This window comes from Branchiostoma floridae, chromosome 3 (genome assembly GCF_000003815.2).
Source record: "Branchiostoma floridae strain S238N-H82 chromosome 3, Bfl_VNyyK, whole genome shotgun sequence".
NCBI lineage: Eukaryota > Metazoa > Chordata > Leptocardii > Amphioxiformes > Branchiostomatidae > Branchiostoma > Branchiostoma floridae.
In genome coordinates this window covers 9933653-9948730 of record NC_049981.1, presented here as the reverse complement: position 1 = coordinate 9948730, position 15078 = coordinate 9933653, and the positions used below count along the sequence as shown (strand labels likewise).

The following is a 15078-nucleotide window of genomic DNA, read 5'->3' as shown; positions in this document are numbered from 1 at the left end:
CTTTACGATCTGTGTGCGACCTTTTAGCATTGTCCCCCTCCCCCTCACTCTTAGTGTGTATATACGCCCCCCCCCCCCCCCACAAAGACAGGTTCCGTCTTTTTTAATTCTGATATTGGGGCTGAAATTGAAAAAAGAGGTCATTAGGCTACATGTTTGTCGTGCATATTATGTCTATATTAGTTTTACCACATTTATCTATTCATCTATTAACTAGTATTTGACATATAGCCCATATATATGCTACAAAACATACAGAAATGTGAAAAGAACTTTCAAAGAGCTGTGAGTGAAATCCCCTACCTATATCCTATTTGTAACAGAAACTTAACCTTGATGACAAAAATGTAACTGGTTCTTTCCTATCAATGGAAAACAGCTTTGAAGCAATTATATAGTAAGACATACTTAAGGATTTGTGCCTTTTTATTCTTGCAAACAACACATAAGAAACAATAAAAAGAAATGAGTGAACTAATTTGTTTGAAATTGTATCTTTCTTCCTGTAGAGTCCAGTCCTCAGAAACCAAAGATGATCTTCGCACTGACAATCACGTTGCTACTGGTAACGGCAGGTGTCAACTCCCAGGGCGGTACCCTGGACCAGAGCGTGTGTAACCTTCCAGCGGCGGTTACGGGTGGACCCCCCATTCCACAGTTTAGTAACATAGACCATTTCGAGGCCTACATAGAGTGTAACATGAAAGGTGAGTGGTCGCCATCTTGTGCAATGATAAGGGTCTTCTTTTAGGAGGTCTTTTGAAGGTAGCAGAGAATAGCCTACTTGCTCACTGCCTCAAGAGCTATCTCTACCACTGAAAAATCCCAACCATGGGCATAACATGTTCAGGACTCGAGATGTGAAAACCGGAAACTCCGCTGCAGTACCATACCAAGCCGCTAGGAAGCCCAAAATCTGAATAATTCAAGATCACATCTAGACCTACCCATATATCCAATACACCTTATCAATACAATTCATACAGACCCTCTTGATATATGCTGTTCATCCAAACACACACACACACACACACACACACACACACAAACAAACACACACACACATACATACATGCATACATACAAACGCTACATAGCCCTCTTGCAATTGGCTAGGATAATAAACAAATGAATAGAGGTCTTGCTATGATATAACATCAATTGTTGAAAATTGTGCACAGGCCTTCCTGTATCCATCCTTAGCAATTGCTGATTTACATACTTTATTGATCATTTTCCACTACAGATATTGGTGAGACCATCGAAGTGAAAGAGTACTATGACAAGAAGGAGGACCGTGGAGCCCTGGACACCGTGCAGTACGGACAGGGCATCTATCTCATCTATGACTACAGCGTGTTGCAGATATACGAAATCGTGCAGCGGACGGCAACGGGTAAGATTTAGGACTATATTTACTCCGTGAAAGAGGCTGGTTGGCCCCGACGGAGGTATTGTTTTCGTCTGCAGTTTTGTGCACCTATAACTTCAAGATCTTTTGGATGGATTTTTTTCTAATTTTGACAGGTCAGTAGTTATTGATGTTGCTATGATGCACTGCTATTTTGGGGGACCGTAAGTGTATTTTCATATTTTAGAGAGTTACATACAGACACCCCCATCTCGAAGGTAGTGTGGTACAATCGGAAGCTGTCATGTACCCAATGTTTGCCTGTGTTATTGAATATTTCGCTGCCAGAGGCCAATTAGCTACTGTCCAACAGCAGAGCTTCTGCTGTACTGCCAAGGTCAAACACCAGGCACAAAATTGACCTTGACTTTCCTCTTCCAAACACTAAGCCACATACCAAATAAAATTACAATCCATCTAGATGTTTAAAAGCCATGCTGACCAAAAATATACAGAGAGCTCAAAAATTATACCTCCATTTTCATGGACGTGATCATTATGAGTTCTAATTGGTAATCGATATACATTGATCAGTACATATATGACTGGTTTATGTATAAATACATGATTGACATGTTTCCCTATCCTAAACCTCATGATGATAGCTAATAGTATTTTGAGTACTTCTCCGTGTTCTTAATTCTTTGTGATGTGATGTAAGACATATATAGCGAATCATACAAACGCAAAGTACGACATAAAGATACAAGTGTTAAGGTTACTATGGCTACAACTGAAACCTCTCTCTTTTATCCGTTCTTTTTTCACTAGAAAACCCTGTTTGTCAAGTAAGGCCGATGCAGTCGTCAGCACAAAACGGAGTGTTCGGACTGGACACCGGTAGTGACAACAGTGGGCACATCTTCAGCGTAGCGCAAATGTTCAACCTGGGAACAGCCGGCATACGTTACGCAGGTGGGTCTTCATTTTTGTGGTTTGTCCGTTAGCTATGACTTAACATTACCAGTCTTTGTCAATTAAAGGATAATATACTACTTCTATGGCGTCAGTTTATGCAAATTATAGAAGTGACTTGGTGAGTTGCCAATAAAAAGTTGCTGAAAGTTTGTGATGCCCCCCGTCTCCAATGAGAGATGGTTATAAGCCCGTGATGTATATAGATATTGCCTGTTATTCACAACGATACAACATTATAATTGTTATCATTGTGTTGACTTGTCTTTTCCATTATCAATTATCACCATTTGAAGGTACACTTGAAACAATGTTGTTCTTGTCCTTTCTTACAAAATTAATGGTTTTCTCCCTGTGCATGTTCGCTTGGTTTATCAAAGTAATCATTTCACCAACAATGTTTTCTTTATGATTAGGTACGACGACCGTTAGAGGAATGCCAGTCCACCGGTATAGTCTGTGCGTGTACTGGGATCAGTGGCAGGCTTCTATCCAAACTGATTACTACTTCACTGCCGCTGACTATCCGGTAAGTGCTTTTGGTTGTAAAGTAAAGATTCTTTCTCTTTCTCTCTCTACCTCTTTAACTCCCCTCCCCCTCCCTCTCTCTCTTGAAATCTCAATCGAACTATCTCTCTCAATCTGTGTGTGTGTGCATGCGCAAGCGACTGGGCCTTTCTGTCTGTGTGTCTGTTTGCAATGTGAGTTTACATGCGTGAATGCGCTTGTGTGTGCGCATGTGTCTCTGTGTGTGTTCAACGAATTACCTACCTACAAAACGAATTTGTTACCAAATTGTATTTCATTCCTCTTCAATAGAACCCGTACAACTGGGCAAGCATGGTGCCCGTCAGAATTACCGCCAAGGGCATCGCGCAGGGTCCGCCCCACCACCGCCCTGGCGATCCCGTCAACCCTAGCGAAGTCACAATGACCCAACACAACTTTGACCACGTCTACGACATCTTCTTCTTCAAACCCTACGTCAACGACCGCTCAGTTTTCGATGTAAGTAGTCTGTTGTTACTTTTTTGACTGCGAAGTTCTGTTATCTTTTACAAATAAATGTAACTTGCAAGATAATCCTCACGGTCCTCGTTTTCGTGCGAGATCACGCACGTTCTCGCGATATTGTGCTTTCACGGGGCGAATTTTCAGAATGGGCCTTTTATATGAAAAATGTCCATTTTTTGTTGATAACAGTTCATCACCGCCTACTTGTTTTACAGATTGTCTAATTCTACCAAGCATTCTAACCATGTCATTTGTTCGTTATCAGATCGAACATTGTTTCATTCGATTGTATTAATCAAACTTCATTGCGCAATTAATTATGGCTGGTACAATGTATGACATACAAGTTTCTAAACCACATTGAACAATAAGATTTTAATAACGCCTAATATGCTACTATGATATTTGGAGTGGAGGAACTACAAGCTAAAGCAAACATCATGATAACCAAAATCAACAAAAAACTTTGTAGTCGTGCTGTTTTCGGTTCATTTCCGTTATCATTATATTTAATTTAGTAAAAACGACAAAGTTACTATGATTCAGTATTTCAAAAGTGCATGACACGTATGCCTTTCACAAGGTCCTGGATGTTGTTAAATGCCCGGATGTTGCCATAAAATCCCCGGATGTTGTTTTTCCGCAGATCCCAGCAGGAGTGGTCTGCCCCGGACGTCCCTCCGTTAAACCCCTCCCCGATATCCCGGCAGCCTTCAGCTACAGGTCTGAGATCCTCGTCAAGTACAACTTTGTTGTCTCCTACATCGATGTAAGTGAAAAAAAAATCTGAGAAAATCTTAGAAAAGCGTACTATATTTGTAGCTTTGTGATAGAACCAATTTACTAGTAGATTAAGAAAGCACTTTACCCACTAGGCCATGATGACGCATAAGCAAACAGCGAACAGAAGTGCAATCCTGAATAACAAGATACAACATACACAACAACAACAAGATTCAAGATACACAGCAATGTACTTTATTTCACAATGTTTCGTTGACCGTCTGCCCCCTTCCTCAGAGAAGGTAAAATTGTACTGCAGGATAGGTGTAGCTGCTTACAGATCCCAAACGTTAAGTATTTAGTATGTATATACATAGATAGGATTTACATCGGTAGAATGAAACAATTTGTTGCGTAAAAAGAATTTTGATATTCTGTGACTTACCAACCTGATAACATCATTCCAGAGCGTACAATCATTACAATTGTTTACCTATTCGACTACTTCTACCCTCTCCCATATAGGAGTACTATGACTACAACTCCAAGCTGGTGCGGTACGACTACAAGCCTCTGGCCGCTTCTTCCAACTCATTCGGCACAGATAACGAGATCGTCGTGCACGACTTCAACACAGGTATGCACTTCAGTAATCATATTAATGAAGATAAGCGATGATAACTGATGATAACTAAGCTGTCATGATGATCAGGACACAAGGCTTGTTGGGACATGTGAAAAGATTGACATGACAGAATCGTCTGCAGACGACTGTATGATTGATTAATTGATTAATTGATTAATTGATTAATTGATTAATTGATTAATTGATTAATTGATTAATTGATTAATTGATTAATTGATTAATTAATCAATCTATCATACAGTCGTCTGCAGACGATTCTGTCATGTCAATCTTTTCACATGTCCCAACAAGCCTTGTGTCCTGATCATCATAACAGCTTTGTTATCATCAGTTAATTAATTGATTAATTGATTGATTTATTGATTGATCTATCGATTGGTTGTTTGGTTGTTTGGTTGATTGATTGATTGATCTATTGATTGGTTACTGACCTAAAAAATGTCATTTTTTTCTCGGATCTTTCGGCAATGCTTGACAGCGACCAAAGAAACGGATGCTTGAAAGTTATTATTTTTCTTCAATAATTTATTTGATAATAAGATTCCTGTCTGATGTTTTCATTGCAGGCATTGAGTATCTGACTGACGCAATTTCCGGTAACTGCACGGTTCGACCAATCACCAACACGAGCTTCGACTCGGAGGCGGTGGATCCCTACTCCATACGCATGCGCGACAAATTCGAATTCTTCGAGTTCGACAAAGTCAACTATAGCTACAGCGGCGTGGTATGTGACAATTTTCTGTTCAGATGAATAGAGACCAATTTAGAAATTCTTATCACACGAGAGAGCTGAACTTTACAGACAGACAGAACCTATGTTTTTCTACTTCATACACTTAAGTAACAAAGACAAATTCACATTCTTAATGAATTTAGACAAACCTTTGATTGTAAAACATATCTGTTCCTACCTTTTTAGTATCACAAACAAGCAAGAAGAAGTCGAATTTACTTAGTAGAATATGATTCTTGTGTGTTGCTTGACATTGTATATATTTAATGTATCTGTAAACTATTCTTTTGCTGCGACCTGTACCTAACTCAGTGGGTATATATGTACAATAAAGGTCTTCAGTCATTTTTATCACCAACAATATGATCTGCATAACCTGACTACCATGTTGGCGTCCTATTTGCATATCGTAGCTCAATCGTACATAACAGGTCTGTATTTCATCGGCTAGTTTTTAAGTATTTTTTCCATTTTCTTCCTTGAGCTAAAGACATTAAGAAGTGGGTGTTCAGGGGGTCAGGGGATCTCGGGCTTGGGTTATGTTTCAATGAAATGCAAGTAGGGACACCAACGTGTCGACGGGTACAGTGATGATGTCATATGAAACACGTCATATGGCAGAGCGATGACGTCATGTGAGCTTTTCTGCTAAATTTCAAGGTTAGAAAACCTTGAGATGTTACCTTCTACGTTTGTGTGAGCTTACCTGTGTTAGTGATCAGTTTCACCTATGGTAAGCGTGTCGGCTTCCCTCATCACACCGGAAGCTGTTACGTCACTTCCGCTGTATCAGCTCCAGCTGTGATGAGTGAAGGGGCATGCACAGAACAACAGTACAACGAGTTCCGTTAAGACATGTCAGAGTTCAAGATAGTCGTTGACTATTTCTGCCACATTGATACACAGATTAGAAACAGCTTTTTATATCGCACATATAATGAAAGGTCAGTTGTCGTTGAATGAACATTCCTTTGATTATTTTAACAAAACCACCCCTACAGTTCCAGAGCAAGCCGCTAGGGGCCACGTGAAAGCTTTTTCGGTAACCAAGACCATTACATGTCCAGGAAAAAAGATACAAAAACGGAAGTTTTGCTGCCGTACCAAGGTCACCTCCCAGGGGGTAACAAATTGACCTTGACCTTTGTGTCAACAACACCTACCCACACACCAAATAACATCACAATCAAACCATAGGTTCTTAAGGTATGACTACAGAAATATTTTGAAACACACACACACACAGACACACCAGAAACTATACTTCTATTTCTCACGCAGGCGACAAGCACATATAACAATTATGAAATGCTTAAATTATCTTTGGATTTTTTTTTTGGTTTGTTCCTGTAGAAAGAGTTGCGGGGAATTCCATGTGATGTGTGGATTACGACCCGGATGGACTGGCCTTTCAAGGGGAAAGTGACGTCATGGGAGTGGTGGTTCAGTGCGGTACGTCATCACTCACGGTGCACCTTCGCATGTCGCAAAGTCGTCGCCTATTTTTGTCTGCTTGTTTGTTATGCAAATTGATTGTGCATTTGTTTGTTTGTTTGTTTTTGGCAGGTGAAAGAAATTGCGTACATCTCTGTCGTCATATACATGTGTACGAGTCAATGTATGAAAATAGTCAATATTAGATAATGCATCCACACCTGAGGCGTCGCCAAAAAAAACGGTATACGTTATCGTAATTTTTTCAACCCTTTACTCCTTGTAGGCTGGTGTGGCAGCTTCTACAACAAACAGAGGCTTGGAAGTCAATGTTCCTATTCACTTGGAGGTCCGGTCACTCGATCCGGTGAGTTTTCTGACGTTGAAGTAATTTGTGTAGAGGGTAGAGCCAAGCTCATCTTTGCCCCAACATCTTTGTGAGTGTATGATCTGCAATGAACAGTTAAGGGTCTTTATAGGCATCCTCGAGACGGATGCAGATCTTCTCAGAATTTAATCTGTGGTTCTCATAAGAAGGAATATACAGTTGTAAACATATTTACCTATAACTGGGGAGGGGGGGTAAAAAAACGAAATGTGTACGCATACAGCATGGACTAGTACGAAGGTCAGCAAGCGAAATACCTCTGAAATATTGAAGTACCTCCGCGCAGCTCTCGGGCGAGGTCGCTATGGGCCCTCGTAGTATTGAAATGATGTGTACAGTATGAGCTTTGCTGTAGGTGAGCTGGAAGTGTGGGCTAGTAAAATACATTTCATTTTACATGTGTAAAATCATTGAAATTTTCCCATTTACAGACTTTCCCATACTATACCATCTACAACACGTATGCTTTCGACAACAGCCAACCCAAGTTCAATTACTTCGACATCAGCCATTGTTTCCCTGCTGAAAACAGGAAGCGCCTCCAGGTGACATTCCCAGGTAGTACAGCCCTCATGTCCACTTATGTCATTATGAAGAAGGCAAGGAGAACCCCAGAGGATACTCTGCAATTGGGGATTGAACAAAATGATGCTTTTTAAAAGAAACTTCAAGGAAAAGTGGACGACACAAGAAAATGTGGCCCGGATCCAAATGTGTTCTCTTACTAAGTTGACCCGGGTTCAAATTTGTACCCACACAGACTTAAGAAGCTCGGGTCCAAATTTGTTCCACAGACAGGAAATGAATGTTGCTGTTGATTGAGTCAGGATTGCGAAGATGGGATGTTTGAGTTGAACATGTATTGTGAGCAATGGACATTCCCGTGTTCTCCAAAATATTTCACAGATGTTTTGGATCTTTGGTATCTTCTTAACTGTGTGAATATCCCTTTGTTGCAGGTAACTACTTCACCCAGGTGTTCAGTAATCAGACGCTGTTCATGGAGGAGTTTCTGCTGGTGGTGGTGCAGACAGGGATGGTGTCTCCTCTCAGAGTTCGCGACATACAGGTATTGGTCTCTCACCTCAGTTCATAGTACACAGGTACAATGTATACGGTTTCACACCAACAGGCATTTTCAGTTTTCAAGGTATCCAGGTAACGATCTTTTCTGAGAGTTTATACAATTAAAGGTCTAATACCAGGGTTCATAGCAAAGAAGTAAGGGCCTCCCATCAGGGTCACTCATATGGCAATTACAATCGTGATCTGCGCACAATCTCACCTAATTAATCACGGTGGCCATTTTTGTATTTCTCGGGGGCGTCCGAGGTCATACACCAAAATGTGGTTGTATTTGGTGCTCTATAGTCATACGCATGTATTACAATATAGGTATGCCTTCTTAAGTGATAAGTTCCATATAAACATACATCTATATTCCAGCTTGACTATGACGACAGTCGGCGGATCCTGGTTGAGTTCACGCTCCTAGACAAGGCGCCCATCACCGGCAGTGTGTACTGTTCGGGCGGCTGCCGACCGGAGACACCTCTACAGAGCGCCATCAACAAGGTCCAGTCGGCGGTCAACGGCAACCAGTTCACCGTCCAGATGCCTAACCCTGCCGATGCCAATAAGGTATGTAAAGTCATGGTTTCATGTCTTTATACTGACTCAGCCAGACTAGCTGACAACGTGATTGAGAGGTCAGGGTGAACTTACAATACAGCTTTCAACAATCAGTGGACTGTATGTTGTGTACAAGTGTCATTGTAAATTGAATAGTACATGCGATGGTAACTTGTAATCGGGAACTATTGTTCATTATCATATAGCCAGGCGCGGGCGGACCAATCAGAAGGCCCCGTTCCATGTTGGTTATGGCGCCGTAACACATAGATTCCGGCCAGCCCGGTGTATATCGCTCCTTCTGATTGGTCAGAATTTGCATCGACACCAGTTGGCTTCGCTCACTCGGTGGTTTTATTTGTTGGTTATAGCAAAGGCCCAGGCGTTATGACACCATATACACCTCCGGACGGATCATTAATCCTTTAATTAGCGACGTTGGTGACAAAAGCACTTCAACATGTTGGCTGGTCGTATCACCTTACATACAATAACATTTTTACACAAACAGCCTCTGGTGTTCACGGCGTATCCAGACAAGTACCGGGATGACCTGACTGTGCCCGGAAAACCTCAGCAGGGATACTCCTCTGGTAAGTAACACCAGTGTGGTGCATTGAAGGTAACAAAGATGGGATAGACGCAGCCCTATAAGGTGGCGGCCTATGGGGGTTTCTATAGTTAAGGACCACGAGTTGACTGTCATCGACGCTGATAAGATTATAGTAGGGTGCAGTTTTCAAGCACGGCAAACTGATATGTTGAAGTCGAGGGTATAACCTACAAAATAATTGAAAACCAAAAAATGCTATAGATTTTACAGAGAGAATTTTAAAAAAAAATACCAAGAAAATACTACGATCGGTTCATGTTGTTGACGTGTTTTCTTGTGTTGTTCTACAGGAGACATTATTGGTCCATGTTCATGACGTGCTTGGTTGTGTTGTTTCACAGGAGACATGATTGGTCCATGTTTATGACGTGCTTGGTTGTGTTGTTTCACAGGAGACATGATTGGTCCATGTTTATGACGTGTTTTCTTGTGTTGTTTTACAGAAGACATGATTGGTCCATGTTTATGACGTGTTTTCTTGTGTTATTATACAGGAGACATGGCGGGACTGGCTATGGGCATGATCATCCTCGGCCTGCTCGTTGGTGGTGGGTCCGGATTCTTCGTCTTCAGAAATGCATGATTCAATTAGCTTTTTTAAATGTAGCTACAACAATGATAGCCACTGTGCGTGCACATGTATTAAAACAGTGTAGTTATAACCATAGTAGCATATGATTATATTGCAGAACAAACAAAAACCATTAAGATATACTTGTACTCAATGATTTTAAGCTCTAGACTGAAAAGCAAGGATTTTGTAGACAGAAGGATTATGAATAGGATAAAGTCATATTCATATTCATAAAGTCAAATATGAATATGAAATATGCAGGCTTTAAGGTGGTAAAATTCTTGTGTGGAACTTTTATTGGTAATTTTTCCAATGCTGCCGATTTAAAGGGTTATGTTGTATTACCTTGTGATTTTGATGCATTATGCTAGAATATATAAAGAATAGGAAAAGTGCGCATTATGTAAGCTACACGAAGTCAGTAAGTATGGTAAATTGTATACTGTCCAATTCATAAGCATTGTATCCTTGCCAGTTTTGTATCATCTTACTTTTGCTTTGTATTGGTGGCTACTGTTTCAATACAGCCAAGGTAATACTGTATGTTTAATTCTTACCATAGTACTATAGTGAGAAGGGGTTAAATTTTAAGATTATATTGAGTGAGCACATTGTTGTTAAAGACATATTAGTATGATTGAATATCTCCTATGTACAAAAATCGTTTACAGTTTGCCTCTTATTTTGCTCACATGATAGATCACGTGTTTCTGAAGTAACTATACCAGTGAATATGTTTTATGTCTTCCAAATCTCAAACATTTCATTGATAACGTTATGTTTATGTGGAACGTTTTAAAATAACTAGTATTTTTAAGTTTATGTCTTGAGGCTAATTGCAAGTACGTAACATGGTAGAAACATACATGTGACAATCGACAGTGATTGACATTATTGTAAAAAGAGGCTACTCGAAAACTACTGTTGGCTATATCTAGACATTTTGGGTTTGACTTCTTTTTTGGAAGCAGAGGAATACAAAGAGCCCCACTTTTCCCACAATTTGTGGGTTCTGTAGAAAAGTAGTTTTCTGCTGGCGTGTGGATGTGGAAAGTTTGGGTCATGTCATAAAGAGTTGTTACCTTTGCTAGAATGGCTAAGGTCATGTTTTAGGCTTGTACGTCTGTCTGTCTGTGAACAGTATAACTTGAGAAGCCTTCGATGGACGCTGATGATATTTGGTAGGTGGGTAGGGGTCGGGAAAACGAAGGTCAAGTTCGATAATGGATCCCCTAGCGGCTTGCTAAGGTACTGCAGTGGAACCTCAATTTTTGATATCTCGTATTTTGGACATGCTGTGGTCGTGATTTTTGTGTGGTAGATAGCCCGTGGGACAGTGCTGTGAGTTTAGCTTTTTTGGAACTGCAGGCGCCGGTTTCCTTTCAAACTTTGGACGAGAATAACTCGAGAACGTGTTGACGGATCATCATGATTTTTGGTATGTACTCGTAGATAGAATGAGTGATGGCTAACATAATGGAATGCCGATTATGTAAATCAACAGCTGATTTGCATAATTCATGAGGAGAGTTTATAAATTCACTGCATTCTATGATAGGACTTTCACACTTGTTACACATGTAGCTGGGGAGGAGAGAAATGTCGATAAATATCAATTATGCAAATGACGATCTCATTTGCATGATTAATGAGTAAATATGAACCTGCTGACGGATCATCATGATTTTTGTATGTGGATAGCCTAATTGAAGACCTACATAATGAGATACTGATTATGCAAATCAACAGCTAATTTGCATAATCAATGAGGAATGTTCATAAATTCACTGCATTCCATGGCAGAACTTGCAAACTTGTCACATATGTGGCTGAGAAAGAGAGAAATATTGATTAATATCAATTATGCAAATGACGACCTCATTTGCATAATTGATTAGAAAATATGAACGTATTGATGGATCGTAATGATTTGTACGTATTATTTGTACGTACGTATATAGCCTAAGTGAAGACTTACATAATGAGATACTAATTTTATGAATTAACAACTAATTTCCATAATTAATGAGAAAAGTTCATAAATCCACCGCATTCCGTGATATGACTTTCAAAGTTGTCACGTATGTAACTGAGAAAGACGGCAGAGAGTAAGAGGTGTATGTTCGGTTTCCTTAGCGTCTATTTTTGGAACTGTAGGAGCCAGTTTATAATTAGTTTCAGACTTTGAAAGAAAATAAGTAAAGAAGGGATGAAAGGATCATCATGAGTTTTGGTATGCTTAAGTAATGCTGGATACAATTTGATATTAATTATGTAAATTGGGATCAAATTTGCATGATTAATGGCAAAATTTTATAAACCAACCCAGGCATATGATATACAGTGTAATGAGTAACACATGTATGTCTACAGACATCATTCTACATAACAAACTTGGTTTATTTGGCAAAGGTATGTGTTCGTGGAACTCTAGTTTAAACAATGCGATTTCTTGAATGAGTACTTGGAAATAAAATATTTTTGTCTTCCACTGCTTTAGATATACAATATTTACACATTCTTTCGCAAACAGAAATGTACATGGAATATACGTTGACTGTACGTGGAAAGAAAAGAATGAAATACCCTAAAATGCTAGCAAAAGATGCCAACGAGCATTGTCTTAATATTCATTTGGGAGTTTAGCTATTAGCTCACACTGTAAAAACACATACCATAACTATACTATCGAGTTGACATCTGGTCGTCGAACGTTTCTAGGACTGCAGTAATTTACGATTGCGGAATCTTTAGCGCATGTACGCGCGTAAGGGTACGGTAGCGGTTAGATAGGGTGAAGCTATATCCGAGAATATCTCGGCAACAAATTACAATCTTTTAATGCGGTTTGAGGATTACAATTAGGTACCAAGGGATCTTGATGAAGAGGATACCAAGTCCAACCCGCCGGAAGACCGTTGAATATTGCGGAATCTCAAGCGTGTGTACGCGCGTAAGGGTCCGGTAGCGGTTAGATAGGGTGAAGCTACATCCGAGAATATCTCGAGCTCGGCAACAAAGCACAATCTTTTTATGCGGCTTGGTTTGCGGATTACAATTAGGTACCAAGGGACCTTTCAGAGAATATCAAGTCCAATCCACCGGAAGACCGTTTAAGATTGCGGAATCTTTAGTGCAGGTACCTGCGTAAAGGTATGTAAGCGGTTAGATAGCGTGAACCTATAACCGAAAATATCTCGGCAACAAAGTACAATCTTTATATGCGGTTTGAGGATTACAATAAGGTACCTTGAAGAGGATACCAAGTCCAACCCGCCGGAAGACCGTTAAAGATTGCGGAATCTCAGGCGCATGTACGCACGTAAGGGTACGTTAGCGGCTAGTTAGGGTGAAGCTATATCCTAAAATATCTCGGCAACAAAGTACAATCTTCTAATGTGGTTTGCGGATTACAATTAGGTACCAAGGGACCTTGAAGAGGATACCAAGTCCAACTCGCCGGAAGACCGTTAAAGATTGCGGAATCTTTAGCGTAAGTACGCGCGTAGGGTACGTTATCGCGCATTTCTAGAATCTTAAACAAAGTGTGCGTTACTTTTATCAGTTAAATCCCATAGTAAAACCCGTAACGAGAAGACAGGAGGAAATTCAAACCTAATTTTTTTTTCCCTAGAGGGCTTGAAAGCGAATGAAGTTTCGTCTGGAATAACCGCTAAGCGAACCCTTCGGTAACCGAAAAGCGACCCCATACGATTGAACTTCCAGAATCTTAAACAAATGGTGCGTTACTTTAATCACTTGAGTCCCATAGAAAAACCCGTAACGAAAAGACAGAAAGCAATTTGAGTACTAAAAATTACTTTGTTTTCTTTCTTCGGCTCTTGAAAGCGAATGAAGTTTCGCCTGGAATAACCGCTAAGCGAACCCTTCGGTAACCGAAAGGCGACCCCATACGGTGGAACATCCAGAATCTTAACCCTCATCCGACCGTTACATTTTTACGACGAATCTGACCGTATGGGGTCATTTTTGACCCCATTTTGTTTTGCTCATAGCCATATCTTTACTGGCTTATTTTGTCATTTCTATGTATTTACTGTTTCACTAACCTATGAAAAATATTTTGACAAGTTTTGGTGTCAGTAGTTATCACTCATTATCATAATTTATGCAGAAAATGAGGAAAAACCACATCTGCTCTGAAAATCTACCATACTCAACTTCCTTAAACAATGTTTTGTCTTATCAATTTCTAAACAATAATTGTGATGATGCAATAACACTAATAGCATGATAATGTTATCTAACAAGAAAAAATACAATATTTGTGAAATGTAACGAATTTATTACTTAATTATGCACCATATTCCGCCATCTAAACACATACATACAATAACTCTTGTCTATTTTCCCGCAAAGATCTTTCTTGTAGGTTCCTTCTGCACATTCTGTCCATATATTGTTTTTAATCAATTAGAAACATTTTCACTTCTATTAGCATAGGTAATTAGTGCTTATTATCATAATTTATGCAGAATGTTGAAAAATTGTGTTTTACACTAAAATACTAAATTTCTTTCAAAATATTCGGTGTTTACTCATCTAAGCAACTATAACCTGTTGCTGTAATAGCAATAATGAGGAATGCCTCTTATTTTATTGAAATGTCTTGATATTTATGTAATTAATGATTCATAATTGACCCCACCGAACAAGACACAAACTTTCAAGTATAGCTTATACAATAATGGGCAAAACTCGGCGAAAAATTGGTAGATGTTGTAAGACATGTATACAAACAAATTCATGGAAGGAATTTTTTCTCTAATGAAAAATGTTGCTATGGCAGATTAAAATATACGCCTGGGGTCAAAAATGACCCCATACGGTCGGATGAGGGTTAAACAAAGTGTGCGTTACTTTCATCACTTGAATCCCATAGCAAAACACGTAACGAGTTGACAGAAAGCAATTTGAGTACTAAAAATTACTTAGTTTTTTTTCTACATGGCTTGAAAGCGAATGAAGTTT

General features: G+C 39.6%; 1 protein-coding gene across 1 annotated transcript; it reads left to right on the top strand.

Moving 5' to 3' along the window:
• The first annotated feature begins 492 nt into the window (after positions 1–492).
• LOC118412235 lies at positions 493–11111 on the top strand. The gene is made up of 15 exons (XM_035814954.1): positions 493–707; positions 1247–1396; positions 2183–2326; positions 2743–2855; positions 3146–3334; positions 3987–4109; positions 4589–4700; positions 5276–5436; positions 6799–6897; positions 7166–7246; positions 7699–7825; positions 8227–8336; positions 8714–8908; positions 9411–9492; positions 10007–11111. The coding sequence occupies exons 1-15, from the start codon at positions 533–535 to the stop codon at positions 10093–10095; spliced, it is 1950 nt and encodes a 649-aa protein (XP_035670847.1). The 5' UTR covers positions 493–532; the 3' UTR covers positions 10096–11111.
• The last annotated feature ends 3967 nt before the right edge of the window (positions 11112–15078 follow it).

Excerpts from the sequence above, each read along its gene's own strand:
- LOC118412235 (XM_035814954.1), top strand. The coding sequence starts at position 533 with ATGATCTTCGCACTGACAATCACGTTGCTACTGGTAACGGCAGGTGTC. Across the intron at positions 7,247-7,698 it reads AGGTCCGGTCACTCGATCCG|ACTTTCCCATACTATACCAT; the intron begins GTGAGTTTTCTG and ends TCCCATTTACAG. Across the intron at positions 8,909-9,410 it reads ACCCTGCCGATGCCAATAAG|CCTCTGGTGTTCACGGCGTA; the intron begins GTATGTAAAGTC and ends TTACACAAACAG.